The sequence below is a fragment of the Stegostoma tigrinum genome, chromosome 3 (assembly GCF_030684315.1).
Source record: "Stegostoma tigrinum isolate sSteTig4 chromosome 3, sSteTig4.hap1, whole genome shotgun sequence".
NCBI classification, from domain to species: domain Eukaryota; kingdom Metazoa; phylum Chordata; class Chondrichthyes; order Orectolobiformes; family Stegostomatidae; genus Stegostoma; species Stegostoma tigrinum.
In genome coordinates, this window is record NC_081356.1 from 121,374,253 (window position 1) to 121,392,805 (window position 18,553).

At 43.1% G+C, this 18,553-nt stretch overlaps 1 protein-coding gene across 2 annotated transcripts in view; it reads right to left on the minus strand.

The window, feature by feature from the left end:
* Positions 1-18,553, minus strand: part of wdr17 (WD repeat domain 17) — a 142,313-nt gene that overhangs the window by 16,639 nt on the left and 107,121 nt on the right. For both annotated transcript variants that reach the window (XM_059644862.1, XM_059644861.1), the window contains exons 20-23: positions 17,404-17,498; positions 15,149-15,248; positions 11,122-11,261; positions 3,283-3,394 (exon numbers count right to left, since the gene is read on the minus strand). In XM_059644862.1, coding sequence (XP_059500845.1) covers positions 3,283-3,394; positions 11,122-11,261; positions 15,149-15,248; positions 17,404-17,498 — 447 coding nt within the window. The remainder of the gene's footprint in view (positions 1-3,282; positions 3,395-11,121; positions 11,262-15,148; positions 15,249-17,403; positions 17,499-18,553) is intronic.

The window sequence follows — 18,553 nt, forward strand, 5'->3', positions numbered from 1 at the left end:
TCTTCAGTGAACAGAATGCATTTTAAACTCTAGGGAATTGAGGTTACTTCTTTTCTATCTCTCCTCCCAGGACAGCTCTCTCCTCCCAGGATTCAATCTAATGAAGAGTTTTTTACACCTCCTTCTTCATTTGCAAAGGTGATAAACCTATATTGAATTGCAGAAAAATATTCTTTATCCTGACAGCATTCTGAAATAACTCCACAGAGGTTAGTATCCCCAAGTCACTCTTTATTTATATGTGGAGAGTCCTTGACACTGACTCAGCTTCTTTAGACCCAACTCTCAGATTGAGCAGAACCTCTGACATTCCTGTTTGTATCTGTCAGCCAGGGCTCCCTGGCTAGACCAAGTTAAGAGCCCCAATCAGGGGACTCATATTCTATGAGGTCCACCTAGCTGACCTCATTACAATCACTGTACTTTTCTCCATCAATCAAAATAAAATTTGCCATCTAACTGTTTGCTTTACCTGTGTCTTTATGTTAAACATCCAGGCATGACTTTAACGTAAAAGCACATCAAAATCTTTCTAAAAACTAATAACGACTATATTCTAGCCTTTAAAGTGTTATGCTTTTCAATCCTTCATGAAGTTTCCTGCTTCTTCAGTCCACTCAGTTAAAATGCCTGTATCACTTGGCAGACATTACATTTTACATTCCTACCAAGTTCTGTGTTCTCTGCAGGCATGGAAGCATTATAGTCAGTGTCTTCATCCTTTGTTGGTTACTTTGTCCCTCTTACCTGTCTCCTGCATGAGTTGGATTAACGTAAGATACTCTCTGATTTTCAACACTAGTCAATCAACTTGAAATTCTTTGCTCAAGATTCATTTCATCCATCTCGATTTTTAAAAAAAAAGTTCAAGATTATTTAGCAGTCTACACTGCCATCTTCGTCGGCCCCACCTCCAACCCGACACCCACAGGCCACTGCAGATGATAGGCTGTTAACCCCATTTTTTGGGTCAAGGTGGAGCAAAAGTGCTTCATCTAATCTAACTGGTGGCCCCACGCCATCCTCACCCAGAACATGCTGATGAGGTCAGGGCCTCAAGTGAATATTTTGGGATGGCCACAGGTCTCAGTGGTCATGGAATCCCTACCGTGTGAAAGCAGGCCATTGGACCCATTGAATACACACTGATCCTCCAAAGAACATCCCACTCAGACTCACCCTCCTGCCTTATCCCTGTAACCCCACATTTTCCATGGCTAATCCAATTAACCTGCACATCCCTGGCCGCTACAGGCAATTCGGAACGGCCAATCCACCTTACCTGCTCATGTTCTTACTGTGGGAGGAAACCAGAGCACCCAGAGGAAACCCACGCTGACACAGGGAGAATGTGCAAACTCCACACAGACAGTCACCCAAGGGCGGAATCAGACCCAGGACCCTGTTGCTGTGAGGTAGCAGTGCTAGCCACTGCCGCTCCCAGGCCGACACTAATGTTTATGCTACCGAAGGAAGAAAACCCCTCATTTTCAAACAGATCTTCCTTTGGGTTCCCTTGTGTCACACAACAAGTGGATGGTTGAATGTCTGCACACAGCTCCCTCTCAAATCCACCTGGAAGCTGGTTGCCACTGTACCTCTTTCTGTCCTTCTTGTCATGGGTGACCTCATAAAGCTCCCCCACAATGAGGTTAACAGCCCATGAAGTGAAGAACAGTGCATGCAATATCTGACATTTCTACACTCCCAGAGAACTAAGAATACAGGATTCCCAAGCAGTGCCTCAGCTTCTGCCTGGAAAATAATTTAAAAACTAAAGCAATTACCTTTTCCTGAAACCAGAGGGCAGCTGTCTGCCACAGCACAACAGTATTCACCTTCACCATTCCATCCTACAACCATTACCATGCCCTCCATTAGAATAGTGGCTGTCCAAAACTGCCAATTTATTTATGTGTTGGAAGACTGCTGAAAAGATTCAGGAAGGAATAAAATGGAAACTTTTCCATTTACAGCTTACACGACAGGATAGCATTAGTGATAATGGGAACTGCAGATGCTGGAGAATCCAAGATAATAAAATGTGAGGCTGGATGAACACAGCAGGCCAAGCAGCATCTCAGGAGCACAAAAGCTGACGTTTCGGGCCTAGACCCTTCATCAGAGAGGGGGATGGGGTGTGGGTTCTGGAACACTATAGCATGTTCTGCAAAGAAACGGGTGAATTCATTCCTTGTGTGTTTTCTGTCTCAGTAGTGCAAACAGCACAACTGGTGCCACCATCAAGTCCTCGAGTTCTTAAAGCACAAAAATAGGCCCTTTGGCCCATCATGTCTGTGCCAGTTGTCAACCATCTATTCTAATCCCCTTTTCCAGCACTTGGTCCAAATGCTGTGATTTTTCGAGTGCTGATCTAAATCCAAATTAAATGTTGAGAAAGTTCATGTCTCTACCACCCCTTATATGCAGAGAGTTCTACATATCCAAAAACCTCTGGGTCAACACCTTTGTCCTCAGATTCCCTCTAAACCTCCTGGTCTTTACCTTAAAACTGTGCCCCCTTGTTACTGACTCTTCTAGAGAGGGGAAAAGTTTCTCCCTATCAGCTCTGTCTAACACCACTCAACACGTGATACAGTTCAATCAGATGCCCTCCAGCCTTCTCTGCTCTAAGGAAAACAATGCCAGCTTATCTCTTCTCTCTTCAAAGCTGAACGGATCCATCCAAACAACCTCCTGGTGAACCTCCTCGGTACCCTCTCTAATTCAATCACACCCTTTCAGTCATGTGGCGATCGCTACCGCACAATACTCCCTCTGAAGTTATATACAGTTCCATTAGAAACTTCATGCTCTTGTGTACAATGCTTTGAGTAATAATCGAAAGTATCTCATGTGTCTTCTTTTGACCTATCCTGCTGATTTCAGGGATCTACAGGCAGTCCTCACAAAATATATCACCTCAAACACTTTTCAGGATGAAATTCAATTTGCCACTATTCAACCCATTTGACCAGCCTATCTATATCATCCTACAGGATGAGGCTTTCCTCTTTGCAAGTGACCACCACCAATTTTTGTGAATCTGTGAATTTACTGATCAGATCTCTGATATTGCTACATAGATCATTAAATCATACAGCAAACAAATAAGGGCCCAGCACCAAACCCTGTGATTCACCACTGGACACAGGCACCCGGTCACAAGAATGTCATTCAAAGAGTTTTACGGCGGCAGCTGTAACAAAAACAATGCTCTTCCCTGTCACATGAACTCTTCTGGAAAACAGTATGACGGTTCCTACAGCTCCCCAGCTTTACCTTCTCATGAAGATCATTAACCTCTGCAGTGCTTCCTGGGTAGAACGCACACAGTTTGACCAAAAGTAGCTCACTGTCAGGTATCATAGACAACAAGTCAGCTGCTAGATCCCTGCAAAAAACCAAACATACAACAATAATTGAACACTGCTTAACTTAGAGAAATAGAAAGGACATCAGTGAGTCTTTTGGGCTTTTATGATAGCTGATGCTCACCGCTTTATAGACTAACTTTCAAATCCAGAATTTGGTGGGATTTGAACCCATGTAGAGCTGTGCCGGACTTGAGATATTAACCCTGTTTATTGTCCTTCCACAGATGACTTGATTTATTGTTGTCACATGCACCTCGGTACAGTGAGGAGTTTTGTTTTGTGTGCATTACAGGCAGATCACACCATACAAAGATCATAGGGTGACAGAATAGAGTGAGTAATACAATGTCACAGCTGCTAAGAAGGTAAACAAAATCAGAGATCAACATTAGATTTGAACTTTGGGAGGTCCATTCGGAAGTATAATAACAGTGGGGAAGAAGCTGTTCTTCAATCTATTGGTGCGGGTGTTTAAGCTTCTGCCTTAAGGAAGGTGTTGGAAGAGATTACAACTGGGGTGGCAGGGTTGGGAAGTACTGCCAGACCCTATGAATTTCTCCAGCATTCCCTATGTTTCTTTCCCCAGGGGGGGTCTTTTTTTAATCCTTCATGGGTCATAGGCATCGCTGATCTAGCCAGCATTTATTGCCCATCCTTAATTGCCCAGAGGGCAGGTAAATGTTAATCATATCACTGTGGGTCTGGAGTCACATGTAAGCCAGACCAGGTAAGGACTGTAATTTCTTTCCCTGAAGGACATTAGCAAAAAAGTTGGATTTTTCCAATAATTGACAATGGTTTCATGTTCATTATTAGATTCTTAGTTCCAGATCTTTTTTCTGAGTTCAAATTCCAACATTTGCCATGGAGGGATCCAAACCCAGGATCCCTGAACATTACTTAGATCACTGGATTAATAGGCAAGTGATAATACTGCTAGACAATCACCTTCCCAGGGTCACCAGCTCAGTATAATCATAGAGTAAAGGCAAAGTCATCATAGCCCTACCAGGCCATAGGTCACCATTAAAGAGACAATTGGTGGTGGCTTAATCCGAGGGTCGCTACATCTCAGGCAAAGGGAGAGGGTGCGTGATGAGTCCTCAGCCAGTGCAGGGAAATAAATCCATGCTGTTGGCATCACTCCGCATTGTAGAACAGCCAGCCAGTCAACTGAGCTAACCAGTCCCCGGTCCTTTTCGAACACCAGGAGCAAAGCAAGAACAGAATGCTGCACATGCTGGCAGTCTGAAATTTATGAAACAGAAACACGTAAAATGTTGGAAATTCTCGAATGGTCAGGCAATATCTATGGAGACAGAGGTCTGGGTGGACCTTTTGGACAGGTCTCGGGACGCTGATTTGGGCATCAGAAAGGGGTCTCCAGCCTGAACGTGTCAGCGCCTGGGCTGGGGAAGCTATTTCAGTGTTCCAGTTAACATCAGGTATAGCCGCATGATAAAAATGAACAATGTCTCAGATTTTCACCTCACAATTGGAACGCATTTGATTGACAGGTATTTAAGGGTGACTCACTTAACTGATAGTGATTTTTCCGGCTTGATTTCCAAGTCTGGTCTGTTTTGAATGTGTCTATTGGAGACAGCAAGGGAGAAATCCACTTTGTGCAAGAGTAGCATGACAGGCCAAGACACCACCAAGACATTTAGGAGCTAAACTATTTAAGGGTCCACTTTGGAGCCATTTTTGACAGCTACTGAGGAAAGTTAAGTGGGTAAGGTAAGTAAAAGCTTTTTATTGGTGGCAAATCCGATGGGTTGGGGTTGAGAGTGAGGCTTTTAGGTTCAGAGTTCCTGTGTTCTGAAGAGGAGTCATTTCAGACTTGAACCATTGACTAGTTTCTCTCCCCACAGACAATGCCAGCCTCCTGCTGAGTTTCTCCAGCATTCTCTGTGTTTACCTTGCCAAGTAACAACGCTTGTTCACAATTTTCAAAATCTACATTGAAGGTCATAAGCCAAGCATGGTTTGGGGAAATCTCATGAAGCCAGACCATAAACCAATGGGTCTGTGATAGGTTACACCATTCCCATTTAACATGGTGAAATAAAATTCTATCTGACTACCCAAGAGTAAGCAAGCAAAACTCAGGGATATTCATCAATCCTCACATTTTCGTCAAAGTCCACTGTTTCCAGTCACAATTCCTCTCCTGTTCAATACAGTGCCACACAACAGGCTTGTGAGGAAAAATTTCACCCATGGAAGAAAGGGGACTGGAGAAGAGAGGTGGAATAAAAGAAAACCTGTCTAAATAATCAGAAGCAGACAGAAATTGTCATTGGATATTGTTCCTGCTGAAGGATGGTTTGCAATGGAGTTCCTCAGGTGTCAGTATTAACACTCTTCCTTCTCCTGAGGCATATTAATAATCGAGGTAGTGTTGTGCAGGGGGCCATTTCAAAGTTTGCCCATGATATAAAACTTGAAAACTGTGAGGAGATCAGTGTAGATCTTCAAAAGGCCATTGACAAGTTGGTCGAGTGGCCAGATGGTGGAAAAATGTGAGATGCTGCATTTTAATACGATGAACATAAACATACAATACAAAATAAAGGGGTCCAATACTTAGGAGGTGTAGGAACAGAGAAACGTTGCCATGAATAAGCATAGGTTACTGAAGATGGAAGGACAGATGGACACAGCAGTTCATAAAGCTTAATGTATCCTGGGCTTTACTAATAATGCATTGAGCGCAAAAGGCTAGGAGGTGATCGCAAACTTATACAAGACACTTAGACCTTAGCTAGCATACTGTGTACAATTCTAGATGCTACGCCATAGAAAGGGTGTGAAGGCATTGGAGAAACCGCAGAAGAGGTTTAGAACATAGAACATAGAACATAGAACAGTACAGCACAGAACAGGCCCTTCAGCCCACAATGTTGTGCCGACCATTGATCCTCATGTATGCACCCTCAAATTTCTGTGACCATATACATGTCCAGCAGTCTCTTAAATGACCCCAATGACCTTGCTTCCACAACTGCTGCTGGCAACGCATTCCATGCTCCCACAACTCTCTGCGTAAAGAACCTGCCTCTGACATCCCCTCTATACTTTCCTCCAAACAGCTTAAAACTATGACCCCTCGTGCTAGCAAAGTTTACAAGAATAGTTCTGGAAATCGGAAGCTTCAGTTATGAAGATAGACTGGAAAGGCTGGAATTCTTCTCCTTGGAGAGGTCGGAGCTCATCTCCTTGGAGAGAAGTAAGCTAACAGGAAATTTGATGTCAGTAATTCGCCAGAGCCAAGGCACCTCCCCTGACTTCAGGGAAGGTATAAAGACAATGGGTAGTGTACTTGTAATTTCCAATCTCACTTCTTTCAATATCTTTGGATGTATCTCATTTGGTCCTGCTGCTTTGTCAACATTAAGTATCGATAACCAACCTCATGATTTAACAGTTGTGCTTATCACTAGGAAAGATTGTCACAATCTTTACATTGCCTAATTTGATTCCCTATTCTTGACGAACTGCTGTATTTCTGCAATACTTGGGGAAATTGAAGTGCATTTTTTGAATATAGCTGGTGATTACTTTAGAATTTTGATCATGTTAATATTCATTGCTAATCGATGCGGGAATAGTCAAGCATTATGTTTCATTGACTGAATGGAAAGTAATGGTCGCAACTTAAAAAATAAATTGAAGTTTAAACCAGTTTGATTTTCATACGGGTTCAAAAGGATACAGGTACTCTCATTCTTAATTTAAATGAAAATCATGAAAATAAAAAAAACACAAGATAATCATTGATTGTGGCACTGAATTCATGTTACCGACTCATCTTCAATGCTGTCAAGCAATACTGATAAATGGTTTTACATTTAAGATATAAACCAAGCAGCTTTGCACAAATTCAAGTCAAAGTAACATAATACATTCTTGGAGATAATGGGAACTGCAGATGCTGGAGATTCCAAGATAATAAAATGTGAGGCTGGATGAACACAGCAGGCCAAGCAGCTTCTCAGGAGCACTCCTGAGATGCTGCTTGGCCTGCTGTGTTCATCCAGCCTCACATTTTATTAATACATTCTTGGCCTAGGTTCACCAGCCCTGTACTGTTTACAAAAATTGTGAGTACAGCCATTTCTGTGCTGCCTTCTGTCACAATCCAAAACCAATTACACACTGCAAATGCTATTTGGTTCAACGTTACTTGCAATGAACGCACTTTTTATTGATTTAAAATTCTTCAATTTTATTCACTTTATTTTAAGAAAAGTGTAGCAAATGTGTCAAAAATTCTTAGCCAAGGAATTCTGTACAGTTACAACAATGAATGTGGATATCACTGGAAATTGCTTCATTCCACATATGAGGACCCAATTCCTTCAATGACTTATATCAGCATTGGTTAACAGCACATGTAGATGAACAGTCATGCATTGTTACCACATGGGGTTGACTGAAAAATTAGCAAGTGCGTTCCATTTGCTTCACCCACTCTTCGTGATTAACCACTCACGGGTTCAACAGATAGACAATCAGCCAGGATCTATTGCTCACTGTAGTTCCCAATATTCATTCTAATCACGTGGGACTTTGCTTTGGGAGCAGAAATTTGTATGACCAAATGGACGTGTGAAACATACAAAAACACAGCAAACCCAAAACAGAACCAAACAAAAGCGGCAATCTTTACAGCAATGGGAGAACTGGGAGTCCACGTGTTGTTACACGCACAGCAGCCAATATTTATGCTTTTGCCAATAGTGGGAGTACCTGTATCCAGTACACGGAAAGCTAAAATCAGAAGGTTAAAAACAAAAGTAAATAAAAAATAGTCACTCTTTCCAAAAGAGTCAGCACAAATGAAGTCAAAAAGAGATAACCAAATTATAGTCATGCATATAGTCATGCATTGGCCTAATGATGGCAAAACCATTGAGACAGGATGATAGTGAACCTTCCTAAGTTTTGCTCTAAGTAACAACCGCAAACACACTTCAAAAAATAATAAATAACGTGTAGTTTCTTAGGACAGCACCTTCCAGGATAATCAAACATATACGATCTAGTGCAGAGATAGAAGGAAATGCCGATGCTAGAGAATCTGACACAAGGTGTAGAGGTGGATGAAGACAGCAGGCCAAGCAGCATCAGAGGTGCAGGAAAGCTGATGTTTCAGGTCTGAACCCTTCCTCAGAAGGGTCTAGACCTGGAATGTCAGCTTTCCTGCTCCTCTGAGGCTGTTTGGCCTGCTGTCTTCATCCAGCTCTACACATGCGATCTGGTCATTTGTTTCATTGCTATTGATGTTCACTGGGACTTTGCTGTTCATGTGTTACTTACATAGTTCTGCTATGTCAAGTGAGTGATTCTATTTCAAAAAGTGTCTCACTGGCTGTGAAAGGACAAATTTATACAAAACGCATTACATTGACAGTAAGTTCTTGGTTCTCTGAGCTCCTGGTCTTGGCTGAGCAATTGGGATGAGACCTCTGAGGCAGGGAATGCAGTGCAATCAGAGGTGAAGTCATTCTCTCATCAAAAGAAATAATTTCTATTGTGCTTCTCACATCCCCCGAATGTTCCAGGGCACTTTACCCATTATGAACGTTTTTGAAATATTGTAATATAAGCAACTATAACAGCTAGCTGTGTACAGTAAGAGCACAAAAACAGCATTAGGATAAAATCCTCAGCTTTTTAATAGATGGAGGGAGGCGATGGCCTAGTGGCATTGTTAGTTGACTTTCATCCCACAAATCCAGGTAATATTCTGGAGACCTGAGCTCGAGAGGCAAATAGTGGAACTTAAATTTAATAATAATCTGGAATTAAAAAGTTTAATGATGACCATTGTCACAAAAACCCACCTCTTGCACGAATGACCTTTAGGGAAGGAAACCTTTGTCCCTTACTTGTTTGTTCAGCCTCACGGCAGTATGGTTAACTTTTAAGTGGATTCTGAAATGGACAACAAATGCCATTCCAGCTGGTGAGGCCCACAAATCATGAGTGAATGAATAAAGAAAAGAATTATGAACAGCACACCAGTAAGATGCCCCACTCTTGAAATTATACCACGACGATCCTCCTGTAGGGTAAGACAGATCTCAACATCCCATGTGAAGTGCCTCTGACAATACAGCACTTCCTCAATGGTGCACTGAAGTGCCAACATGAATTACATACATAAACATCTACAGTGGGGCTTGAATCCACAACCTTCCAACTTGAGCTAAGGCTATGCCTACTGAGTTGGACTAACATCTCATCTGTAATTCCTACTCCTGTTGCATGTAGTTGGAACAGCGACCTATCAAATGTGACTAAAAATCTCTAAAGCTCTCTCTGGAATTTTGGAGGATTTGAAACAAAATTCTTCACAGTTGCTGGCTAAGGCATCATTTATTGCCCATCAAAGAGGACAGTGAAGATTCGGCCACATTGTGATTCTGGAGGATGTTAAGATACCAAGAGTGATTACAGAAGGTGATCTAACCAAACGGGTCAGATGAACTCATATCACAGGAAAACAAAGGTTTGATAGTTAATGATAAGTATCAAAATTTTGGTTGCGCCTAGTGGGTGGTACTTGTGTATCCCGAGTCTCGAGACTCAGTATTCAACATAAGAACAAGGAGTGGGGCATCGGAGCCTGCTCCACCATTCAATAAGGTTATGGTAGATCTTTTCGCAGACTCAGCCCCACCTACCTGCCCACTCACTATAACCTTTAATTCTTTCACTGCTCAAAAATCTATCGACCTTCACCTTAAAAACATTCAATGAGGCAGCCTCAACTGCTTCACTGGGCAGGGAATTCCACAGATTCACAACTCCTTGGGTGAAGAAGTTCCTCCTTAGCTCAGTCCTAAATCTGCTGCGCCTTGTTTTGAGAGAATTCCCCACAGTTCTAGTTTCACCTGCCAGTGGAAACAACTTCCCTGCTTCTATTTTATTTATTCCCTTCATAATTTTATAGGTTTCTATAAGATGCAACCCCTTCCCCCCCTCCAAGTCTTCTAAATTTCAATGAGTAGTCCTAGTCTACTCAATCTCTCATCATAAATCAATCCCCTCAATCACTTTTAATCAGTTTAATTTTAGTTTCATGCCATTCTTGTAACTGAGTTGATATTCCAACGCAGAGAGGTTGTGCACTGTTAGTGCTGCAGACCTTTTCAATGGAGAGGGAGAAAATGATCCTGGCAGCGGTCCATTTAGACTAACAGTGAAACCATGCTTCATTCTACACTTGGCTCAATTTTCCGTTGAGGTCAAGCTGTCATAGACCAGCTTCACACCTGAGCTTCAAACCAAGCATGAGTGAGTCTGATGGAAGTTCTTGAGATGAGGATGGAAGAAACTGCATTGCTGTTTCTAATTATGTGCAAATAGTTCATTCAGAACACTGACAGAGTTACTGCAGGTATATTCAGAAATTTTGGACATCTGTATAACTACTGAATTCTATCACCATTGAACGTTCCGTGGCCAAAATAAAGGGGAAAAAAGGGGCATTTTCTTGCGCAGTAACTTGTTATTATCTAGCATCTACAAAGGCATTTGATATAAACTTGAATTGAAGACATTTACAGAGCTATCAAGGAAAAACTGGAGAGGGATAATTGGATAGGAAAGACATGTTAAATCATCTTATTCAATGATATAACAGTCAGTGACGTAACATCAATGAGATTCAATGATCCTTGGGATACAATTTTATCCAAGTCACCATTTTAAAGCCGCTCTCTGCACTCACCATGTTGTTGATGCCATGCACTTCCGGGCCAATAATTCGAGGGCATAGTTTGTCACAGGCATGGCACTATCCCCCAGCACAGTCCCCACGCAAACCGCCAGCTCCAGCTCATTGCCACGGACCAAGTTCGACATTGCAAGCTGCGTTCAAATTGAAAGCCACGAACATTATCAACATCCTCGGTCCTTAACATTACCTTCAGGAGAAGGTTCATATCATTTGGAATTCATAATGGGAAAAGAAGCATGAAAAAAAAACTGTGATAATGGGAACTGCAGATGCTGGAGAATCCGAGATAACAAAGTGTGAAGCTGGATGAACACAGCAGGCCAAGCAGCATCTTAGGAGCACAAAAGCTGACGTTTCGGGCCTAGACCCTTCATCAGAGAGGGGGATGGGGTGAGGGTTCTGGAATAAATAGGGAGAGAGGGGGAGGCGGACCGAAGATGGAGAGAAAAGAAGATAGGTGGAGAGAGTATAGGTGGGGAGGTAGGGAGGGGATAGGTCAGTCTAGGGAAGACGGACAGGTCAAGGAGGTGGGATGAGGTTAGTAGGTAGGAAATGGAGGTGCGGCTTGAGTTGGGAGGAAGGGATGGGTGAGAGGAAGAATAGGTTCGGGTGGCAGAGACAGGCTGGACTGGTTTTGGGATGTAGTTGGGGGGAGGGGAAGAGCTGGGCTGGTTGTGTGATGCAGTGGGGGGAGTGGACGAACTGGGCTGGTTTTGGGATGCAGTGGGGGAAGGGGAGATTTTGAAGCTTGTGAAGTCCACATTGATACCATTGAGCTGCAGGGTTCCCAAGCCGAATATGAGTTGCTGTTCTTGCAACCTCCGGGTGGCATCATTGTGGCACTGCAGGAGGCCCATGATGGACATGTCATCTAAAGAATGGGAGGGGGAGTGGAAATAGTTTGCGACTGGGAGGTGCAGTTGTTTATTGCGAACCGAGCGGAAGTGTTCTGCAAAGCGGTCCCCAAGCCTCCGCTTGGTTTCTCCAATGTAGAGGAAGCCACACCGGGTACAATGGATACAGTATACCACATTGGCATATGTGCAGGTGAACATCTGCTTAATATGGAAAGTCATCTTGGGGCCTGGGATGGGGGTGAGGGAGGAGGTGTGGGGGCAAGTGTAGCACTTCCTGCAGTTGCAGGGGAAAGTGGTGGGGTTGGAGAGGAATGTGGAGCGAACAAGGGAGTCACAGAGATAGTGGTCTCTCCAGAAGGTAGACAAGGGTGGGGATGGAAAAATGTTTTGGGTGGTGGGGTTGGATTGTAGATGGCGGAAGTGTCGGAGGATGATGCGTTGTATCCGGAAATTGGTGGGGTGGTGTGTTAGAACGAGGGGCATAAGTTGCTGAGGGTGAGGACGAGTTCGGCTAGGCGGATGAGGGTGTCGGTGGAGGGGGACTGGTCTGTCCTCCCACCTCAAGCCGCTCCTCCATCTCCTACCTACTATCCTCATCCCACCTCCCTGACCTGTCCATCTTCCCTGGACTGACCTATCCCCTCCCTACCTCCCCACCTATACTCTCCTCTCCACCTATCTTCTTTTCTCCCCATCTTCGGTCTGCCTCCCCCCTCTCCCTATTTATTCCAGAACCCTCTCCCTATCCCCCTCTCTGCTGAAGTGTCTAGGCCCGAAACGTCAGCTTTTGTGATCCTGAGATGCTGCTTGGCCTGCTGTGTTCATCCAGCTTCACATTTTATTATCATGAAAAAAAACTGACTGGCTTGTAGTTGGAGGAAGAAATCTCCAGTGATCATACAGTGAAAGGAATCAAGCCTTGTGGTTGAACCCAGTCAACTTGAACAGTTGACATCGAAAGAAGCTGTGGGGGCAGACTGGGAAGAAAAAGATTATCAAAGAAGCAGTGGAAACTTCAAAGAGGGTACACCTCTGGAAGTCTAACTGCCAGATTGAGAACCTGAAGGGAAATTGAAGTGAATTCTGGAGGACTTTGGCATATATCTGGATTAGTCACTGAAAAAGCGAAGGAAGCTTCAAAATTTCAACAAATAAAGATCTCAGTAAAAAGAATGCCTGATTGGTTGCATACTGAGTTATAAACTATAGTGTTAAGTTAGTTATAGTTGCTTTGTTTAATTTTTAGTATGACGTGAAAGTTCTGTGATTCAAAGACATGAAACCTGGTGGAGTAGTAATTCATGTTAATGGCCGGGTAGAACATAGAACAATACAGCGCCTTCAGCCCTCGATGTTGTGCCAGCCTGTGAACTAATTTAAGCCTATCCCCCTACACTATCCCATCATTATCCATATGCTTATCCAAGGGGTAATCCAATGGGTATTCAGATTTCTCCTTAAGTATTAACATAGGTCCCTAATGGGATCATAAAATACTACTTTGCAACACACCTTGGTCTCTAAACCATTCCACGATTGAAACCTTCACTACTGTGAAAGGTTATTCCACACTTCTTGTGAAGATAAATTTCCTGGCTTTAATCTTAAAGTTATACTTTATTAATTTGAATCGGTGTTCCCTCACAATTCAATACTGAGTTATCTTTTACATGTTCCTACGTCTGCCCTTTCATCTCCATAAAATCAAGTGGCACACAGCCCTTATTCAGGATGAAAAGCTCATTTTATTCCAGTCTTTCCTTATTACCTTTGAGGCCTAAGCTCTTATAACTCTTCTCTGTACTCGAATGTCTCTTGACCATTAGTCTGAGATATAACATTCAACGTATGGGCTTGTACAGGTTAAGTATGATCCACATTGACTTGTAGTCTATTGTTTTCATAAGCACACAATATAATATGATGCAAGCAGTGTTAAATCAGTGTTGAAAAGTAAACCATTTTTGTCGACTTACATGAAGCATTTCATTCATTTTATTTTAAAATTTTTGTCATTTCTTGGCTAAATTAATATGGTGCTCACTACAAAAGCATGTATGAAATTATCTGTATCTATTTTTGAAAGTAAATGTAGTGTTGTTTTGTTGTGTTAGCCATCAAACAAATGTCTTTAGATGCCTGAAAACAGAGTGGATGAATACAATACATATTGAAATAATCAAGCAAACTCACCAGTGGAGGTATTGCCAATTGAAAATAATAATTTTAAAAATGATCAGAAATTGTGATTGCCTGATAATTATTTAAATTTGTAGAGACCTGGAATAAAAGTTTTTGCTGCAGGAAGATAATCAGCCTCAAGTGCATCATTGATTTCTTTTTCTCAGAAAAAATCCTTGGTGGCACTTTTGTGTTTTCTTTGAACGTTATTTAGATTTAAGTGCAGTGCTTCAAATCATGAGAGGTCTCAGCAGAGTAGGCTGCATGAAACTGCACATATTGGCAGAAAGGTAAAGAATGATCAGACTTCGACTCAAGGTGAATGGTAAAAGAATCAGAGGTAAGGTGAGCAATTTCATCTTTTTAAAGCAGAGAGTAGATAAGGTTTGGAATGCAGAGCCTGAGAATGTGGTGATGGCAGGTTCGATAATGGCTTTTCAGTTGGGAATTGGGCATGGATTTGAAGGGAAATGTAAAATTTTCCCGCTATGGAGAATCAACGAGGGAATGAGATTAGATTGCTTTTGCAGTCATCTGGTGCAGACATGATGAGCTGATGAGACCTCATTTTCACTCTATTCTAGTCTGTCCTGTTTCTAAAGAACTACCTGTTTGTGATGGATGACTTAACCCAGCTAGCCTCTTGCTTACATAGCTGTTGAATTGTGCACTCTCAGTTCCTCAGCATTCATTCACACGTGAAAAAAAACGGAGGCAGCAAGCCGTATTAAAGTATCTGGAGGACTCAGCAACTGTTTGATTAGTGAGTGGGGATGACGGTTGAATGAATGGTCATTTGGCTGCACACCTAGAAGGACACTGCCAATTAACTCAGCTGACTGATCTGGCTGCAGCATACTTCTCTGCGCAAAATCTTTGATTACAATTTTAGCAGTGAATGGCTAAGGAAGAGACAAACACAGGGCAGGGTCCATTTGGGAGCAGGGAGACAAGTAGGTGATTAAATGGAGACGCAGTACCTCAACGTCATTCACTGCAAGGTGGCAACATGCAGCCAATACTGCTCGCCCGTCCTGGAAGTACCATTCTGCCAGCTCCTTACTCACCCTGTGTAACAAACTGCAAACAAAACACAGCTCTCAGTACCCATTCATTGAGATCCGCACAACATGCCACCAGTAAGTTAGGGCAAACTGCTCGACAGTAAAGAATTAAACAGCAAGGGATATGATGTGATTTAATATGCAACCTTACACTGGTATCAGTGTATACCATCAACAAGATGCACTCAGCTCCTTTCTCAGCACCTGCCAAATCCCCAACCTCTATACTTTGGAAGGACGAGGGCAGCAGATGCTTTGGAGCACCACCACTGTGATTTCCCATCCAAGCCAACCACCATCCAGACTTGGGATTCCTCTTCTGGGTCAAAATCCTGGAATTCCTCCCCAACAACACTGTGGATGTACCTACACCGCACAGACTGTAATGGTTCAAGGAGGCAACTCACTCTGATCTGCTCAAAGGCAATCAGAAATGCTAATCTCATCCACAGTGCCCACAATCCATCAATGAATGAAACACACAATAAATTTTGAGTAATGTGAATTCCAAGGAATGGAAATTCTTTTCAATGACATGACGTTTAATTTCAACGTTTGAGACGTTGCATGACAACAACTTATCCTGTTTTATTTCTTCCATGACATTGGTGATATTGGCCTTTAGTTGTGTAGAGAGCCCCAGGGGTCAACCACTCAAGGTAGGAGAGAGTTCAAGAGCAGGCCAGGTCTATTAGGTGTTAGCAGGTCCTTCCTTGAAGGGCCAGTCAGTAAAGTTTATTTTAATCATTTATGCGTAGTAGGCATCTCTGGGTGGTTGGCCAGCATTTCTTGCCCATCCCTACTTGGCCTTGAGAAGGTGGTGGTGAGCTGCCTTCTTGAACCACTACACTCCACTGTTGTGGATGGACCCACTGTGCAGTTAGGGAGGGAATTCCTGCATTTTGACCCAGCGACAGTGAGGGAACGGCGATATAGTTCCAAGTCAGGGTGGTGAGTGACTTGTAGGGAAATATGAAGGCGGTGGTGTTCCCATATCCCTGCTGCCCTTGTCCTTCTAGATGGAAATGGTTGTGGGTTTGGAAGGTGCTATCTGAGGATCTTTGGTGAATTTCTGCAGTGCGTCTTGTAGATAGTACACACTGCTGCTACTGAGCGTCAGTGGTGGAGGGAGTGGATGTTTGTGAATGTGGTGCCAATCAACTAGGCTGCTTTGTCCTGGATGGTGTCAAGCTTCTTGAGTGCTGTTGGGGCTGCACTCATCCAGGCAGGTGGGGAATATTCCATCACACTCCTGACTTGTGCCTTGTAAATGGGGGAGTCAGGAGTTGAGTTACTCGCCGCAGTATTCAATCTTTTAATCCTTTCACTTCCTATTTCCAAAATATTCTAATCTTGTGCTCATATTAGGTATCAACAGTCTTCAGATGTTGGGTCCTTAGAATGTTCTCTGATTACAGCGGATAAAGTTAGAGAAGAAACAAATCAAAGTTGCTGGAAAAGTTCAACAGGTCTGGCAGTATCTGTGAAGAAAAAAATCAGAGTTAACGTTTCAGGTCCGGTGACCTTTCTTCAGAACTTCCTCAGGCATTCTGAGGAAGGGTCACTGGATCCAAAACATTAACTCTGACTTTTACTTCACAGATCCTACCAGACCTGCTGAGCTTTTCCAGCAACTTCTGTTTTTGTTCCTGATATTAAATCAGAGAGGTTTGAAAGTGACATTCAAAATGTTAAAAGTTTTTGGTGGTAGACATAGAGAGGAGTGTCTTTTCAATTGCAGAAGGGTCCATATTTGGAGGACACAATGTCAAATCAGTAACCAGAGGATACAGTGTCAAAAACCAGGGTCAGTAACAGAGGACACAGTGTCAAAAACCTGGGGCAACATGATGAAATGCTTATTTTAACACAGTGACCTGGAAAGCATTGTCCGGTGAAAATGGATTCAAGGATAACTTAAATAAGAAAACTGAATATAGTTGGGAGGTGAACCAGATACAGGGCAAGGGGAGTGGCGTTATTTGAATAGCTCTACCCAAGGTGTTGGTCTTGCTATGAAGGGTTGAATGGCCTCATTCTATGTTGACTGACCCCAAGTCTAATAATGATAAGTTAAAGAACAAGACCTGCCTATATTTACGCATGCAGTTCACCAAATTCCATTCTTAGCTGCTCCCTGATTATTCTGGTTGGAACAGGTAGTAACTTACTCATTGTAATCTTCTGATTTGTTATTCCCATCTCCACATGCTGCTCCATTTGGTGCTGAGATCTGTGGTCCTTGAATGTTTCCTTCACAGGCCGCCTATAATTTAAAAGTAGGAAAAGGTGCGACAGGCCTAAGTCTCCAAATGATTGAAAATGGGATAGCTATCAGATTTCTTCTTCCCACTAGGATTAAAAGGACACTCTCCTCCATGCAAAACAGATGCTGGGAACTGAGCTACCTCAAATTTTTGTGCGCTAATGATCTGTTCACTTTGCGTCAGGCTTCTTGAGCACCGACTGTGATCGCTGAAAACTGGCAAGTCACGGCTTCTCAATGACTTGAGTGTCTGGTTCCTTCACACAGCAGTACCTCCCAGGGCTACATATGACACCCCGGTTACAGACGAGGTGCTCAATTTTGGAAGGAGAAATAAGAACCATGTTGTTAATGTCAAAATTTCCATTCACTTGGAGTCAGCATTAAGTATTCCCAGTTCAGGTTAGCTGCAGACAAAAATCTCTGTTTCAATTCTGCCTTCAGAAAAGCCCAAGATTTATCCATAGGAATCATCTATATGATGTCTCTGATATCAACAGTATTGTGATGGTGGTATGTGCCCACTTGAAGGTGCAATCCCAGCTAATTTCATTACCAGGGAGAATAGGAACTGCAGATGCTGAAGAATCCGAGGTAACAAGGTGCAGAGCTGGATGAACAGAGCAGGCCAAGCAGCATCGTAGGAGCAGGAAAGCTGACGTTGTGGGCAAAGAACCTTCATCAGAAATGGCGGAGGGGAAGGGGGTTCTGAAATAAATAGGGAGAGAGGGGGAGGCAGAGAGAAGATGGATAGAGGAGAAGATAGGTGGAGAAGAGGCAGACAGGTCAAGGAAGCAGGGATGGAGCCAGTAAAGGTGAGTGTTGATGGGGAGGTAGGGAGGAGATAGGTCAGTCCAGAGAGGGCGGACAGGTTAAGGGGGCGGGATGAGGTTAGGAGGTAGGAAATGGAAGTATGGCTTGAGGTGGGAAGAAGGGATAGGCAAGATGAAGAACAGGTTAGGGAAGCGGGGATGAGTTTTGGGATGCGGTGGGGGGAGGGGAGATTTTGAAGCTTGTGAAATCCACATTGATACCATTGGGCTGCAGGGTTCCCA